At 38.7% G+C, this 15,413-nt stretch overlaps 1 protein-coding gene across 1 annotated transcript in view; it reads left to right on the plus strand.

The window, feature by feature from the left end:
• The first annotated feature begins 4,543 nt into the window (after positions 1-4,543).
• The window catches only part of ART4 (ADP-ribosyltransferase 4 (inactive) (Dombrock blood group)), a 42,395-nt gene continuing 31,525 nt past the window's right edge, over positions 4,544-15,413 (plus strand). The window contains exon 1 of the mRNA XM_066361135.1: positions 4,544-4,707. Coding sequence (XP_066217232.1) covers positions 4,559-4,707 — 149 coding nt within the window. The 5' untranslated portion in view covers positions 4,544-4,558. The remainder of the gene's footprint in view (positions 4,708-15,413) is intronic.

A 15,413-nucleotide genomic window follows, 5' to 3' on the forward strand; every position in this document is an offset into this window, starting at 1 on the left:
TTTTGTGAGTCTGATTTCTTCTAAGAAAATACTGAGGTGTTTATATCATGACCCATCTAACCCAGTGTAGGAGATTATGTTCATCATGTTCTAGTGTTGATTAGGAGCATAACTGCATTGAAAGAGTAAACCTTAGAAGACATTCAATTAGCCATCATATGTCTAGACCAGGGGTCCCCAAACTACAGCCCGCGGGCCACATGCGGCCCCCTGAGGCCATTTATCCGGCCCCCACCTCACTTCTGGAAAGGGCACCTCTTTCATTGGTGGTCAGTGAAAGGAGCACATTGACCATCTCATTAGCCAAAAGCAGGCCCATAGTTCCCATTGAAATATTGGTCAGTTTGTTGATTTAAATTTACTCATTCTTTATTTTAAATATTATATTTGTTCCCGTTTTGTTTTTTACTTTAAAATAAGATATGTGTGGTGTGCATAGGGATTTGTTTATAGTTTTTTTTTTATAGTCCGGCCCTCCAACGGTCTGAGGGACAGTGAACTGGCCCCCTGTGTAAAATGTTTAGGGATCCCTGGTCTAGACTCTCTACTATGAGGTCAGTGAATGATTGCCTCCTATTAGATGTTTTCAAACATCATAGATGATTAATCATATAATTTCCTGCTTTCTAACATTCAATGGCCTCTAAGTTTCTTCTCTGTGGATTTCTGATTCTGTATCTTGGCTCATCACTCTCATTTGAAGGTGATCATTTCCTAAGATTCTGCAGTTTTGACTCTTACTTGAGCCAAGAAAATATGTTTACTTTCATAATCACCAGATATTTTAAAAATATTCTTTTATTTTTAAATTTCAGTTGATGTAAAATATTGTATTAGTTTCAGGTGTGCAACCTTATGATTAGACATTTATATAACTTATAGAGCAATTCCCCCAATAAATTAGTACGCATTTGACACTGTACATAGGTATTACGCTACATATTATGGACTATGTTTCCTATGCTGTACTTTACATCCCCATGACTATTCTGTGACTACCAGTTTGTACTTCTAAATCCCTTCACCTTTTCCAACCTCCCCCCAGCTCCCTCCTCCTTCAAAATGTTCTCTGTATCTATGAGTCTGTTTCATAATCAAAGACTTTTTTTTTTTTTTTTTTTTTTTTTTTTTCGGCGCAGGGAGGTGCCCCCTCCCAGTCCCCGCCCCGAGGCCCGCTCCGGGCACAATAGGGGCGAGCCCCGCCGCTCAAAGACTTTTTTAAATGTGCCATCATGGAATTTTGGGCCCAGAAGATGCTAGAGCTCCTTCAGGCCAGATTTGGCTGAGGAGGAAACGAGGTTCCAGAGTCTCCATTCTTGGTAGATAGGAACAGAGGCCAGGATTTCTCAAGCCCAATTGAGAACTTCCTCATCACTCCCTGGATAACCTGTTCATGTCCACCTTTTACATCCATTCCTTCTGGTAGGTGCACTGCCTCAGTGTTCTAAGTGCAGTCTTTCTATTCCTGCAGAATTCTGCCCAAATCTCAAGCACCTTATGAAATCGGTGATGATTAAGTTCACCTACCTCCTATCGCGCCATTTAAGCCAGTATGCAGTCCTTTCAGAATTAATGTAGAATCAAGTACAATGATAAGTTTTGATTAAAATTTCTTTTTATATATTTTTTTGCATTGTGTTAATTTCTTTGAAGACAAACACTGTAAATGCAATTTTTTTCTCTATATAGCTTTGGAACTACTTTCTGTTCACAAAGATTATTCAAAGAAAGCTGAATAAACAAGCTAGTCATGCCTGGGAGTGACCACCCAGTTCTGAAATTGTTAGATTCATGTAAGAATGTGTGTTGTATATTTTAAACCATTGTAATATTAATGCCAACGATGAGTATTTTGCAATTTTTTAAGCTCTTTTGCATATTCATTGGATCTTACAATTCAGAAGATGGGTAATATGTAGTAGATGGTAAAATGGAGACTCAAGGAGGTAACTTTCTGAAGACATTGTAGTAGATGCAGAGGTGTGCCACTCAAACTGAGAAACTGTGCCCCAGGCTACCAGAAATATTGGCAGCTGATGGTTCTCAGCTAAAAGCAACAGATCTCTAGAGCTCTCTCTGTGTACATCTTCCTCTTCACTGGTCCTTTCTCTGTGATTGTTAGCCACCTCTTTGAACTCCCAGCTCTCTCTCCTCAATTTAGGATGGTCATAAGGGTCTGTGTAGGTTCAGTTTTCTGTCTCATGGCCTGATCACTCTCCAGGAAATAAGTTGGGTGCCATAGGACTCACCTCATTTGTCCCCCCATCTCTTAAGCTTCAATATTGAGTAATCCAAATTGAAAGCAAAGATGGAGGAAAAGGGAAATAAAATGAAACAGAAAAGACAAATTGAAAACAAATGGCAAGATAAACTTAGACCTACTTCAATAATCTCATTATATGGATATAAGCTAAACAATTCACTTATTTTTTTAATTTTATGCATGTTATAGGTCCTACGGTGAATTCTTTTATTTTTTCTTTAAATTGTCAATTATTTTTTAAATGGTTTAATCAGTGGTTTTCAATCTTTTTACACTTGGGGACTAGTGAAAATAGGAGAATTATTTTGGGGACTGCTAAGGCAGAAATCACTTGGAGCATAAGCAAATTCAAATAAGATCATTCTAGGTCCTTGTTTTTTATCACTTTAAATATTTCATGCCAATCTCTTCTGGCCTGAAAATTTCCTGCTGAGAAATTTGCTGAAATTTTTATGGGAGCTTCCTTTTTCTCTCTTTGTCTTTAAGCTGTGCCACTTTAGCTATGCTGTGTCTTGGTGTGGTCCTCTTTGAGTTCACCTTGTTTGAGATTTTCTGTGCTTCGTGGATTTATATGTCTATTTCCTTCACCAGGTTAGGGAAGTTTTAGCCATTATTGCTTCAAATAGATTCTCAATACTTTGTGCTTTCTCTTCTCCTTCTGGTAACCTTATTGTGCAAATGTTGGTATGCTTGGTTTTGTCCCAGACATATCTTAAACTATCTTTATTTTTTTAATTTTTTTTCTTTTTTTGTTGAGTTGGTCTTTTCTTCTACTTTGTCATTTAAATCACTGATTCAGTCTTCTGCTTCAACTACTCTGCTGTTGATTCTTTCCAGTGTATTCTTTATTTCAGTTGTAGTCTTCATTTCTAATAGATTCTTTTTTATGGTTGCTATGTCCTTTTTTTATGTTTACTATCTCTTCATTAAAGTTCTCACTTAATTCCTTGATCATTCTTATAACCAGTATTTTGAACTCTCTATCTGGTAGATCACTTACCTTCATTTCATTTAGTTATTTTTCTGGAGATGTCTGTTATTCTTTCATTTGGGACATGTTTCTTTGTGTCCCTATTTTGACTTCTTCTCTGTGTTTGTTTCCCTGTATTACATAGATCTGCCATGTCTCTCAGTTTTGGTAGGGTGGCCTTATGTAGTAGGTATTCTGTGAAGCCCAGTGGCAAAGTCTTCCTAATTGCTTGAGCCAGGTGCTCCTGGAGTGCCCTGTGTGTAGGTTGTGTGTGCCTTTCTATTGAGGTTGAGCCTAAATTGCTTTTGACACATCAGAGGGTGGGACTGATTCCCCAGGCTGACTGACTGTGAGGACTGGCCATGACCACAGCATACCAGCTGCTGCACAAGAGCTGACCCCATGGAGTGGAATTCACCCCACTGGGGTCTGGTACCTTCCAAGACTACTTTTTAGGTTACCATTTGTGGAGTTAATCAGGTAGTGTTCTGCTGTGCTCTGAAGCCCACCACTAGGTGTTTTGATTCTGGGACCTCTTATAATGAGATCTAGTGAAGATTAATGTCAGACACTGCCTGTGACCAACCTGGAGCTACATGTTAGGAGCCACAGAGCAATCAGGGGTTAGTAGCTGCCTGTGCTGGGCATAAATGCACACGACAGAGGCCAAGCTGCAAACTGAGGCTGGCTGCCTCTAGTACCAAGCGTAGGGCAGGTCACCAAAAGGCCCAAGGCACCCCAAGATTTGTCACCACCTGCTGGTTTCCTGTAAAGCTCAACCACTAAAAGAGCCTCAGGTAGTACACAAACTGGGTGAAGCAGGGTCTCAGGGAGTCATCAGGATGGGGTGAGTGGTATTCATCAATTTAATACAGATTCAGATATGGTATCAGTGCTAAACAGGCTATTTAGCAAAGGTCTCAGGGTATACTGAAGCCAGCTAACACCCACCTGGTGACTGCAAACCTTTGCAATGGGTTGGGGTCTCAGGAAGTCATCAGGGTGAAGGTAGTAGAGTTCACCAGGCTAATGCAGATTCAGGAAGGGCTGAACACAGGACAATGGCAGCCATCCCTATGGCCTTTGTCCTGAAACGGCACAACTCAGTTTCTCCATGTTTGTCTCTAGCATCTAAAATTCCTTGAGAATTTTTTAAGAAAGACTGCAATGCAGGCCCAGGCTTGCTGCTGCCAAAAGAGCAATAGTCTGAGAATGAGTTGGGTAGGGCAGGATCTCAGAGAGTCATCAGAGTGAAATGAGTGGAGTTCATGAGGTTACTGAAGATTCATATCTGGACATGCAGGGGAGGGTTCAACATAAGAAAGATGGTGCCTGTTAGCCGTGCAGGAGGAAAGCTCAACACGGGGACAGTGTCAGCCACCCTTCTAGCTCTCGTCCTGAAGCCATACAACACAGTTTCTCCCTGTATGTCTGTGGCACCCTCTGAGCCACTGTCTCTCCACTGGAGCTCAAGGTGAGTACCTGCAAGTGCGAGTTTATGCATGAGTCCTTTAAGAGGACCCCGGGTTTCCAGCAACCTTCTGTCTCACCCAGACAGACAAAATTCCCACTGATTTTGTACAGCCAAATGTTATGTGGTCTCCTCTTTCCAGCACTGGTGTTCTGGGCTGGGGAGCCTGGCATGGGACTGAGACTCCTCACTCCTCCAGGGAGACCTCTGTGGCTGAAATATCCCTCCAATTCTCAACCACTAAGTGTGGGTGTGGGGCCAGCTCATTTTGAGTTTCTTCCTACCAGTCTTGACATGGCTTCTTCTTTATATCCTTAGTTATAGAACTGTTCAGCCAATCTATAGCTTGATTGTTCTATAATTTAGTTGTAATTTTAATGTGGTATGGAAGGAAGGAAGTACAGTGTCCATCTACTACTCCACCATATTGTGAAAAAGATGTATACAGAATTATACGTTGCCAGATTTTTCCTTTTAATTCTTTTAAAATGTAATTTTACTGTCTTCTAGTTTACATTGTTTTTATTATAAAATCTGTTGTAATTTTTTAGTCCTCTACATGTACTGTGTTTTTTATCTGTGGTAGCTTCCAAGGTTTTTCTCTTTATCATTGTTTCTGACCACACTGGTTATAATGTACCTCCACAGATATACAGAGATTCTTTTCTTTATAGCTCTCTCCTCTTCAGTATTTTGTCATGTGAACTATAGCCACCAAATTTTCTCAGGACTTCCAACTCCTTTCCAGAAACAGCCTCCATCAAAAACTGGTCAACACAGGAGGTATAAAGCCTAGCTTCATTTTCCGACACCAGTATTTTTTAGTCTTGTGATTGCTTCTTTCTTATTTTCCTTTCCCCTGCCAGCACAATGTTAAAAAGCCAGAATGCGCCCTGGCTTAATTGCTCAGTTTATGAGTATATGTACACACACACACACACACACACACAGCAGAGGTAGGAAAGTAGGATATGGGAACCCCTTAGTGGCCTCTAAATTCATCCTAGGACTGAAATTGGTCCCAATTTTTCTCATTTAGAAATAAAACCTCGAACTATTCTTAAATAAGTCAATGCTAGAAACTACATTATGAGATTCATCTGTTCATTTCTTTAGAGAAATGAACTGCGTGACCTGTTGGGGTTTTTTTCCATGTTTCATTTCTCTGAATTCAGGCATTGAAAAACTAACCAACAAAGAAAGCCAGGAATACAAGTCATCTGGGGTTGTTAAAACATGAGGTTAAGCTTTGAAAAATACTGTTCAAGAAGTATGCTCTTTTCTCAGTTAATACAGGAGATTTATATGGTGTTTGCCTAGAAACACTCAAACTCTTTTACTTTGGAGAGAGCAATATATAAAATTTGTTTCTATCTGTTTCATTTAAGGATAATAACCACCGCTTTTGACCACAAACTTGTAATAAAATAGGAGAATAATCTGCATACATTTGGATACATGTTTTCAAACATTCTTAGAGAGAATTTTCTTTCTTACAAATAGTCTTGGAAGGGTCCCGGAAGGATAATAATTTTGTATTATAAAAGTATTCTAAGAAAATCAAATTGTAAGTGCTATGACTTAATTCTAGGAGTGAACTGGACCTCAGACGTGAGAGGATTCCAAAGAAGAATCATAGAGCTAAGAAAGGGGAGATAAATGTTTACTAAATTGGTAAATACATGTCTATAAAATAGTACAGTATTCAAGAAAAGGTTTCTAGAACTGCAAAATTTAGAAGAAGCACATGGACAAAAAATTTCATTTTTAAAAAACATATTTTGTGAGTATTAATTATTAAGTAACCAACATCCCTCAGTTTTAATTCAAATATCAATGTAACAAAATAACAAGGGTCAGAAATTCAAAATGGTTGTTAAAGATTAGACACCTTTAATTTTTTGCTGCTTTCTGATTGTAAACATGCATTGTATATATCTCTCTTGTTTTAGGATTTTCTAAATTTTTGCTTCCAAAATCTTAAGTTAAAATAAAATGCTTTTGAAATCATATGAGCCCACCCAGGTAATGGAAGCTTTAAAGTGTTATTTTTTTTCCCTGAAATAAATTTTATGGCTTAGTGTCATTGAAGGAGACTCATATTTTAAAAGGTTAGCTTTTACATTTGGTAGAATGAAGCCATTATTGCTTAATACCACAGTTCATAGAAGCAACATTTAATGAAGTTGCCATATATTTAACATTTGATAAATATTTATCATGTACCTATTCTACACTATAAAGTATTACCACACAGTAGCAGATGGTCATTCAGTTTGCATTTAACCTCCCGTGTTAAGAAGTTCTTTATGTCACATGATATCCCAGTTCATTTGGATAACTAATTATTACAAGATTTTTTATATGTTGAATGAATTTCAACATTTGGCCTTAATTCTTATATTTAGAAAAGCACAGAATTGGTATATTTTTTTGCCTCATTTCTCTTCTTTTAAAGCTTCCACGTTGGATATGCTGCTCAGACACCTTCACACTCCCAAGTGTCTCTCTCTCTCTTTCTCACTCTCTCTTTCTTAGCAAGCAAAAACATAACCTCTCATGAGCATGGTGGTCTGGTGTATCAGCCATGGTCTGAGAAGGGTGTAGTATCCAGGAGCTCACAACTCTCAGTATTATACACTTAAACAAAATTTTTAAGAGGGTATATCTTATGTTAAGTGCGCTTACCAGAATAAAATTTCAAATATTAAAAAAAAGTAAATTAAATAGCTGTGTTATCTTAAATAATGACAAATGAAACATGTGTCATTGGTTTATTTTTTGCATAGATATGAAAAGAGCATTTTAATTTGTTTCTGGATTCCTTACAAAGGAAATCTATTTGTAAATTGTTGCTAAATTACTGTGTTCATGAGGATAAGGAGAGTCCAGGGTTTTGTACTTCACTGTCTTGTTTACATCACCCTCCCCCATACAGCATTTTCTAAATACATTCTCATTCGTCAGCATTGGTCCTAAAAGACTCAGCATAAAGCACAATATTGTCTATGGTCTCAGAGTACTACTAATCGTGCCTGCTCACAACCTAAGACTTACTGCGTCTATGCGGAGTCTAAGCCAGCATTTGTTTCTTCTCATGGTTGCTTTTCCTGACCTAGTAAAACTTCCAGGTGTTTTTAACAAAACCTGCCAACAAGTCACATCGTCCCCCATCCTGTCCTTGTGAGAACATTTTGTCATCTAAATGCAAAGTATATTGTATCCCTTTTAAAATGTCATCTTGTTGAATTCAATAGCTTAGATAATTTTGTCATTTATTTTATTTAGCTCTTTCTTGGATATTTGACTCATCTGAAAATTTGATGAGAATGTCTTTATCTATGCCTCTGAATAAAATATGTAGACCAAAAAAGGATTAGGAACAGATTGAGCAGGAGGAAAGAGCCAAGAGGGGCAGAGTGAGGAAAGGGCTAGGAAGGCAGCCCTAGAAAGAAGTGCTTGGTGTTTAAATTCACCTCAAAGCTGATTGCGTCACCTGCTGTGGCGCGTGCTCCCCACTAGCCTAGCCTGCTATATCAGGGAGCCCAATGAACATTTAGGGAGCCGATAAGTTTATTACAGGTGTTATCTGTGGTCGCTAACTTGACGCTGCTTGCTTTGCTCCCTTATTATTCCAAATGCCTAACTAAGTTATCAGGTGCTACCTAATGATGAACTAATATGTAATCCAGCATAACCCAGCTCACCAAGCCAAGAGGCTAGAAGGCAGACAGACCTCATTAAAAATTTACAATGAATCAGATGAACTCTCCTGGGTGAAGTGCTATTTAGAGGATTTCCCAGGCCCAGCCTTACTCATTCCTCCCCACTCCAGAGTTGCGTCCACATTAGGCAGGTACTAAAATGTGCTTTGGCACAGAAAGTCCTGAGACCAGGGCCGTCTGAGACAGAAGAACTCTATGACCAAGAAGGAGAATACTGTCTAAGCATCCACACTTTTCCCTTCCGGTTTCTCTTTTTCTATCTACTCCTTCCCCACTACCGGTGGAAACAAGTTTGCCTTTGTCTTTCCATTTTTAAATGTCTGCACTTTAAAAATAGAATTTGGAGAGGACTATGTTGACATAAATACAATTAGTCTCAAATAGTGACCTTAAAGGAAGTAAGATAAGCTCCTGAACAAGATGTTTGGGGCATGGCTCCCAGAGTACTTCTCAAATCACATTATAAAGTAGCAACTTAGTCTGACAAGGAAAGAAGTTCTTCTCTGCCAGCTGAGCATTGAGGCAGGTTTCTCAAGCTGTGAGCCAAGTGTAAGGAGAAAAGGCCCAGACCAACCTTGTCCCAGAGAGATTCCTTACATGAGGAGGAGCCTGAAGCTTATCAGGAACCCCAGCTCCTGGAGCCTCCTCCATGTTCCCAGGATCTATAAGAAGTCAAGATTGGTTTGAAGAAAACACATGCTAGTCCTAACCTCTAGAATGTCAGCTGTAGATGCAGACCCGGAACAGAGATTATATTTGCACTCATGCGTGTGTGTGTGTGTGTGTGTGTGTGTGTGTGTGTGTGTGTGTGTGTGTGTGAGTGTGTGAGTGTGCACTGAGAGAAAGAGGAGAAGCAAGCTCAGTGCCGATAATCCTCCTCTGACCCAGCTCAATGCAAACCCAATCCAAGGTCTTCTCCACAGAAGCTCTGCTCTTATTTCTGCCCTAGGAGCTCTGGATGTATAGTATTAATTTTCCATCTTTCTAAATAGATTGGTTGTGAATGCTTTCACATGCTTATATTATTTCCACTTGTGCTAACAGGATGTATGGGTTGTAGGTGAAGCAAGCATTATCATTCGTAATCAAGTGGTGTGAAAACTAAACGTTAGTTAGGTTAATGTCATGATTAAGATAAAAGCAGAACCAACACTGAAATCCAATTTTCAATACCTAAAAACCCCCTTATCCACTATAGGTAAGAAGTACCAGAGTTTTTTTACAAAAGCAAAACTAAGGATGGAAAATGTTTGCAAACTGACCAGACCTTCAACAGCATAGAGGAGAGAAGACCCAACCCTAACGCTAGAAAATGCTTTGAGAATGCAACATCCCTTAGGAATCACCATTCACTTTCTGATAAGACTTCAGAATCATAGTCATGTGTTTGAAATCAGTTTAAAAGGCATTTTTAAGTGAAAGAGAGCCAGTCTGATGTCTTGGAACAAACTACATCCCCTAGACCAAGTCCAATAATTCAATTTTAGTTCCGCAAGAGGGAAAAATAGACCTGTGCTTCAAAAATATTTACAATGTTTTTTTTTCCCCCTTGCACTCAGTGACCTAGAAGATGAAAAGAAGGCCCCAAGCCAAACCAAAATATGTCCATGGTTTTTCACAAGCTGAACTGGGTTTACAAATGTTGCAGTTAGCTTCAAAGCCGTAATTCAAGTCTGTGCCTGCGTCGTGAACACATCTCTTACCATTTTAAACAATGACATGATTTATTTCTTTCGTATTAGAAACAAATGGATACAACTTGCAGAGGTTAAATAAGATCTCGACAAGATTAACTAGATATTTAGGTATTGACTCTTCAAAACTCACCTTATGTTTATATACTACAGAGTTTTTGTAGTATCCGTATTTGTAAGCCGCTAGTTTCCTAGATCTTTTGTGAGAAACCATTTCACAGGATAGTTTATCTACCAGAGAAGATCTCCTGGCTCTGCTAAGCATGGTACACATAAATCTGGGCTTTAAATGGGAATTGACAAAATGCCTTTTTTCTGGCTTCACATACTAAATGAAATGTAAAACAGGTAAAGAGATAGGTGGATGGACTAAAGTGAAGGCTTCCAGATATTCCGCACTTGGTGCCGACAGCCGGCTTTGTTTCTACAACTCTGCACTGACTGATGTGTTACTGGGCATGTACTTTCGGGAGGGGTGGGTTGGAAAGTTTGTTTCTTCCTGAGACAGCATCAACTGTAAGTCAGTGTCACCCCACCTGTACCTCGCTAAGCTTCACTGAGGCTCATTTTCAAGATCCTTCTCCATGTCTCTTGTGTCCCAGTCATTCTAACCAAAATTAGAAGAGTATCCTTCTCCTTTGTTTGGTCTCTGCTCATGCCATAATCTCACACGACGCACCTCTCCCCTGGAGAAAGCTCAGCTGGGTGTGTCTCTTAAATCAGAATGTGTCTTCATCTTAGCTCATTTTATAGCTCTGTTTTTCAGCTCATACATGGGTTCTGGTGATCAGGGGCACTCTGTCTAGAGAAGAATAAACATGAGAAGGAAAAGGACTTAAAACAAAGCTATATAACCAATGGTTAAAGAATGAGCAGTTTGGCCTGACCGTTGGTGGTGCAGTGAATGAAGCATCAGCCTGGAATGCTAAAGTCACAGGTTCAAAACTCTGAGCTGGCTTGGTCAAGGCACATATAAGAAGCAATTACTCCCAGTTGATGCTTCCTGCTCCTCTTGTCTTTCTCTCTTTCTTTCTCCTCTCTCTAAAATCAATAAATAAAATCTTTTAAAACAAAGAAAGAAAGAGAGAGAGAGAAAGAAAGAAAAGGAAGAAAGAAAGAAAGAGAAAAAGAGGCAGTTTGGTTTGGTTTGGAGCCAGGATGTACCAGCATGCAAAGGTACAACATGAGAATAAGCAAAAAGACTTACATGTTATTCTAAGCGTAATATTATGAACAAAGGGTAAAAAAACCACAGGAAGAAAATTTTGTTTCAATGAATGCAAAATCTAACAGACAAGTTCAAGTCTGAAAACGACTGTGGAGTGAACTCATCACAGAATGTTTTAAGCATGTGGACACCACTACTTGACAGAGACAAAGAAAAGAGAACCCTGGAATGGATTGTCAGAACAGATGAAACTTCAAACCTTAATAGTCTCTGATTGTTATCTATGCTGAAAGAGGGGAGATATATGAAGCCAATACTTAAATCTTAAAACCAGTAGTTAGCCTGCATTTTATTCAGAATGGGGAGAGGATTAAATGGTATAGAATGGAAAAAACAGACTAAACAAAGTCTTGCAGGACAAACAGATGAGCAAGCCAGGATAGGCGAATAAGGATCTGATTATAATCGATCTGTTAGATTGGTGAATGGTCACAGAAATAAAACTAAGTAACTATTTAACATTTTAGGCCCAAATCTTGACTCTTCATTAATATATGCAGATAATATATATTTAAATTGACAGTATTTGTATCTTGCCTTTTACTTTTTGGATAACTGATATCATTCTTTAGGTCTCATTATAACTAACCATAGCCCTGGGTTGTGAATTAAATGTGGTCAAATACAAGTAACGATTAAGTTTCACAAGGAAGGAGGAAAAGAACTTATATTACTCTCTATACAGTTTATGTCTCATAACCTCAAATATAATTAAACTAATATAAACACATATTACACATTTTATTTTGCTATGGTTCACGTGATATAGTGTAAATGATTTGGGTCTTATACCTAGTCTTAACACATACTAGTTATATGTTTCATAACAGTCACTTAGCTTATCTGACCCACATTTCCTCACCTTGAAAACAAAGTTAATCATATCTGTTCTACCTACCTGGTGGATTATTATGGGAATTAAATTGGAAAATGAGAATTTTTGAACTGCTAAGTCATATTTAATATATGAAGGGGAAATCATACATAAATAGAATTCTTACCTCAAGTTAGATATTTTTATCTACACTATTACATACTTTTATATATAGAACTTGCAAAAATATACACTACTCAACCACTTGTTACCAGATAACAAGTCACTTTTTTTTCTTTTTTGCCAAGTGAGACGAGGGGAGACAGAAAGACAGACTCCCGCACGTGCCCTGACGAGGATCTACCTGGCAACCCCCATCTGGGCTGATGCTCTGCCCATCTGGAGCCATGCTTGTAATGGAGCTATTTTTAGCTCCTGAGGCAGTGTTCACAGAACCATCCTCAGTGCCCAGGACCAATGCGCTCAAACCAATTGAGCCATGGCTGTGGAAGGTGAAAAGAGAGAGAGAGAGAGAGAGAGAGAGAGAGAGAGGAGAGAGAGAGAGAAGGAGAGGTGAAGGGGTGGAGAATCAGATGGTCACTTCTCCTTGACCAGAAATCGAACCCGGGACTTCCACATGCCCGACCAACACTCTACCACTGAGCCAACTGGCCAGGGCCTAATCGTAAGTCATTTAAAAAAAATTTTTTAACATTAATCTTTAATGTAGGAACTTCCTATATGTTATACACAGAAATGTAAAGTATATATGAATTTATGTACCTCTGTATTTTTCTATAATTTAATACTTCTAACCTAAATTTGAAAATAAAAGATTCTTCATCATATAAAGAACCAAGACAAGGGAAAATCCTAAAGTAGTTTTGTTTTTCTCTAATTTTCTCATTTCCCTTTTTTTTTCTTTTCCTTCCACCACCACTCCTTCCTTCTAGGAGAGTGTCCCTGTATCACAGTTTTCAACCCATACCCCAATTCAAAACCTTCCCCAATGAAAAAATCTGCAGGAAGTTTTGTGTGCCTTGATACATAAAGGTCAGCGTATCATCTTTTCCACAGATAACTGCCTTTTCAGATTTATCCCCAGGTATAGCTTGCCAGCTTAGCCCCTATGTAATTTAAGAAAGATCAGGCACAAGTGAGCAAGTAGAGAAGTTCAAGTAGTCACGTGCTTAGTTGCCTACTTCTTCTGGCCCAGCTGGCTCCACAATCTCATGATTCAAATCATTACGGGAATCATACTAAGCTGTTCCACTAGGCCAATAAGGGAACGACGCTAACCCTGAACTTTTGGTATAACTGTTTTCCTGGTGATTAATCACAAAATGTCAATGTTTATGCAACTGCAGTCAAAATCCAGAGGTACCAGCTTGACCAAAACTTTCCTTCTCAATATTACAGTACAGTTCTGTTTTTGTACACAATTTACATGAATGTAAGACTGTGTGGTTATATTAAACTGGCCGGAAAATTATGTTTTCCTTGACAGCAATTAGTGTTTTACCTAAGATCTTTCAGCCTGAAACAATATTTAAAGACGCATTTTTCAAATTAAGGGAAAAAAATACAGTAAATTAAGCAATGAAACTGTATACTAGGTCCAGAATACCTATGCTATATCTCAGTTAAATATTGTTATTACACTCTACATTTGAACAATAATGAGGTGTTCGTCAATGAACATTTTTACAATTAAACATAATAAATATACATTGAAATTACAAAACACCTATTTGCAAAATATACAGATATTTTCTTCTATAAGAAAAAAATAATAATTCTTACATTCATAACTGCTTTAAAAATGAAATGTAAACAATAATAAAATGTTGAGCAGTTGCAACTTAAAAGTTACATAATTTAACATTTAAAAAAATCCGCCTGACCAGGCGGTGGCAGAGTGGATAGAGCGTCGAACTGGGATGCGGAAGGACCCAGGTTCGAAACCCCAAGGTCGCCAGCTTGAGCATGGGCTCATCTGGCTTGAGCAAAAAAAAAAAAAGCTCACCAGCTTGGACCCAAGGTCGCTGGCTTGAGCAAGGGGTTACTTCATCTGCTGAAGGCCAGGGGTCAAGTCACATATGAGAAAGCAATCAATGAACAACTAAGGTGCCACAACGAAAAACTGATGATTGATGCTTCTCATCTCTCTCCGTTCCTGTCTGTCTGTCCCTATCTATCCCTCTCTCTGTCTCTCTGTTCCTGTAAAAAAAAAAAAAAAAAGAAAAAGAAAAGAAAAAAAATCCTAGGCCTTGTCCAGTTGCTCAGTGGATAGAACGGCACCTGGGATATGGACAACCTGGGTTCAATTCCCGGTCAGGGAACACAGGAGAAACGATCTTCTGCTTCTCTCCCCCTCCACCTCCCCCTTTTCTCCCACTTCCCCTCCTGCTGCGAGTGGCTCAATCCGTTTGAGCATGGCACCGGGTATTGAGGATAGCTCCAGTGAGCACAACAGCCTTGGGGACTAAAAATAGCTTGGTACTGGAGCCTTGCCCCAGATGGGGTCACCAGGTGGATCCTGGTTGGGGTGCATGTGAGAGTCTGCTTCACTATCTCCCCACTTCTCACCTAAAAAAAAAAAGGAACCTAAAGGACCCTCATCTGATACTCTCATCTGATACTTAAATCTCTTTTCTTCCACCCATAAGTCTTTGCTAAGCAGTCAACTGATTGAAAACACAGATATAGAAAAAGTGAAATCCGTTTGATAGGAAACTATAGTGCATATAGATGATTTTGATTGTGTGATCTGATGATTAGTCTATAGTGCTGAGAACAGTAAAGGTATCAATTTGGTCTAACCAACTTCCTTCTAAACAATAATAATCTTAGTAATAAAAACTAAAGCAAGTAATTATCATTCCCTGAACACTCTTTGTGTAATAGACACTGTCCTAAACATTTTACAAAAAGTATTATCTCAGTCATAATAATGACTATCTGAGATGGATGGTATTAACTCATTTTCCAAAAGAGTAAACTGAGACTCAGAAAAGGTGAATAATATATGCTTAGTGTTGTTAGACTAGAAAGAATAGAACCAGAATGGAAGCCCACATCTGCTTGTCTCTAAAACACTGTGTTTTTTGATCATGTAGGGATTTGAAAGATAATACTATTGAGAACTTCTTAAGACTATAAGGCTGGCCAAGAGATATTAAAACTGCACCTAGAATTCATCTAGACTAGATCAGAGAATCACAAATCCTACAGATCAGGATTTGTGA

The sequence above is a fragment of the Saccopteryx leptura genome, chromosome 1 (assembly GCF_036850995.1).
Source record: "Saccopteryx leptura isolate mSacLep1 chromosome 1, mSacLep1_pri_phased_curated, whole genome shotgun sequence".
In the NCBI taxonomy this organism is placed as follows: Eukaryota; Metazoa; Chordata; class Mammalia; order Chiroptera; family Emballonuridae; genus Saccopteryx; species Saccopteryx leptura.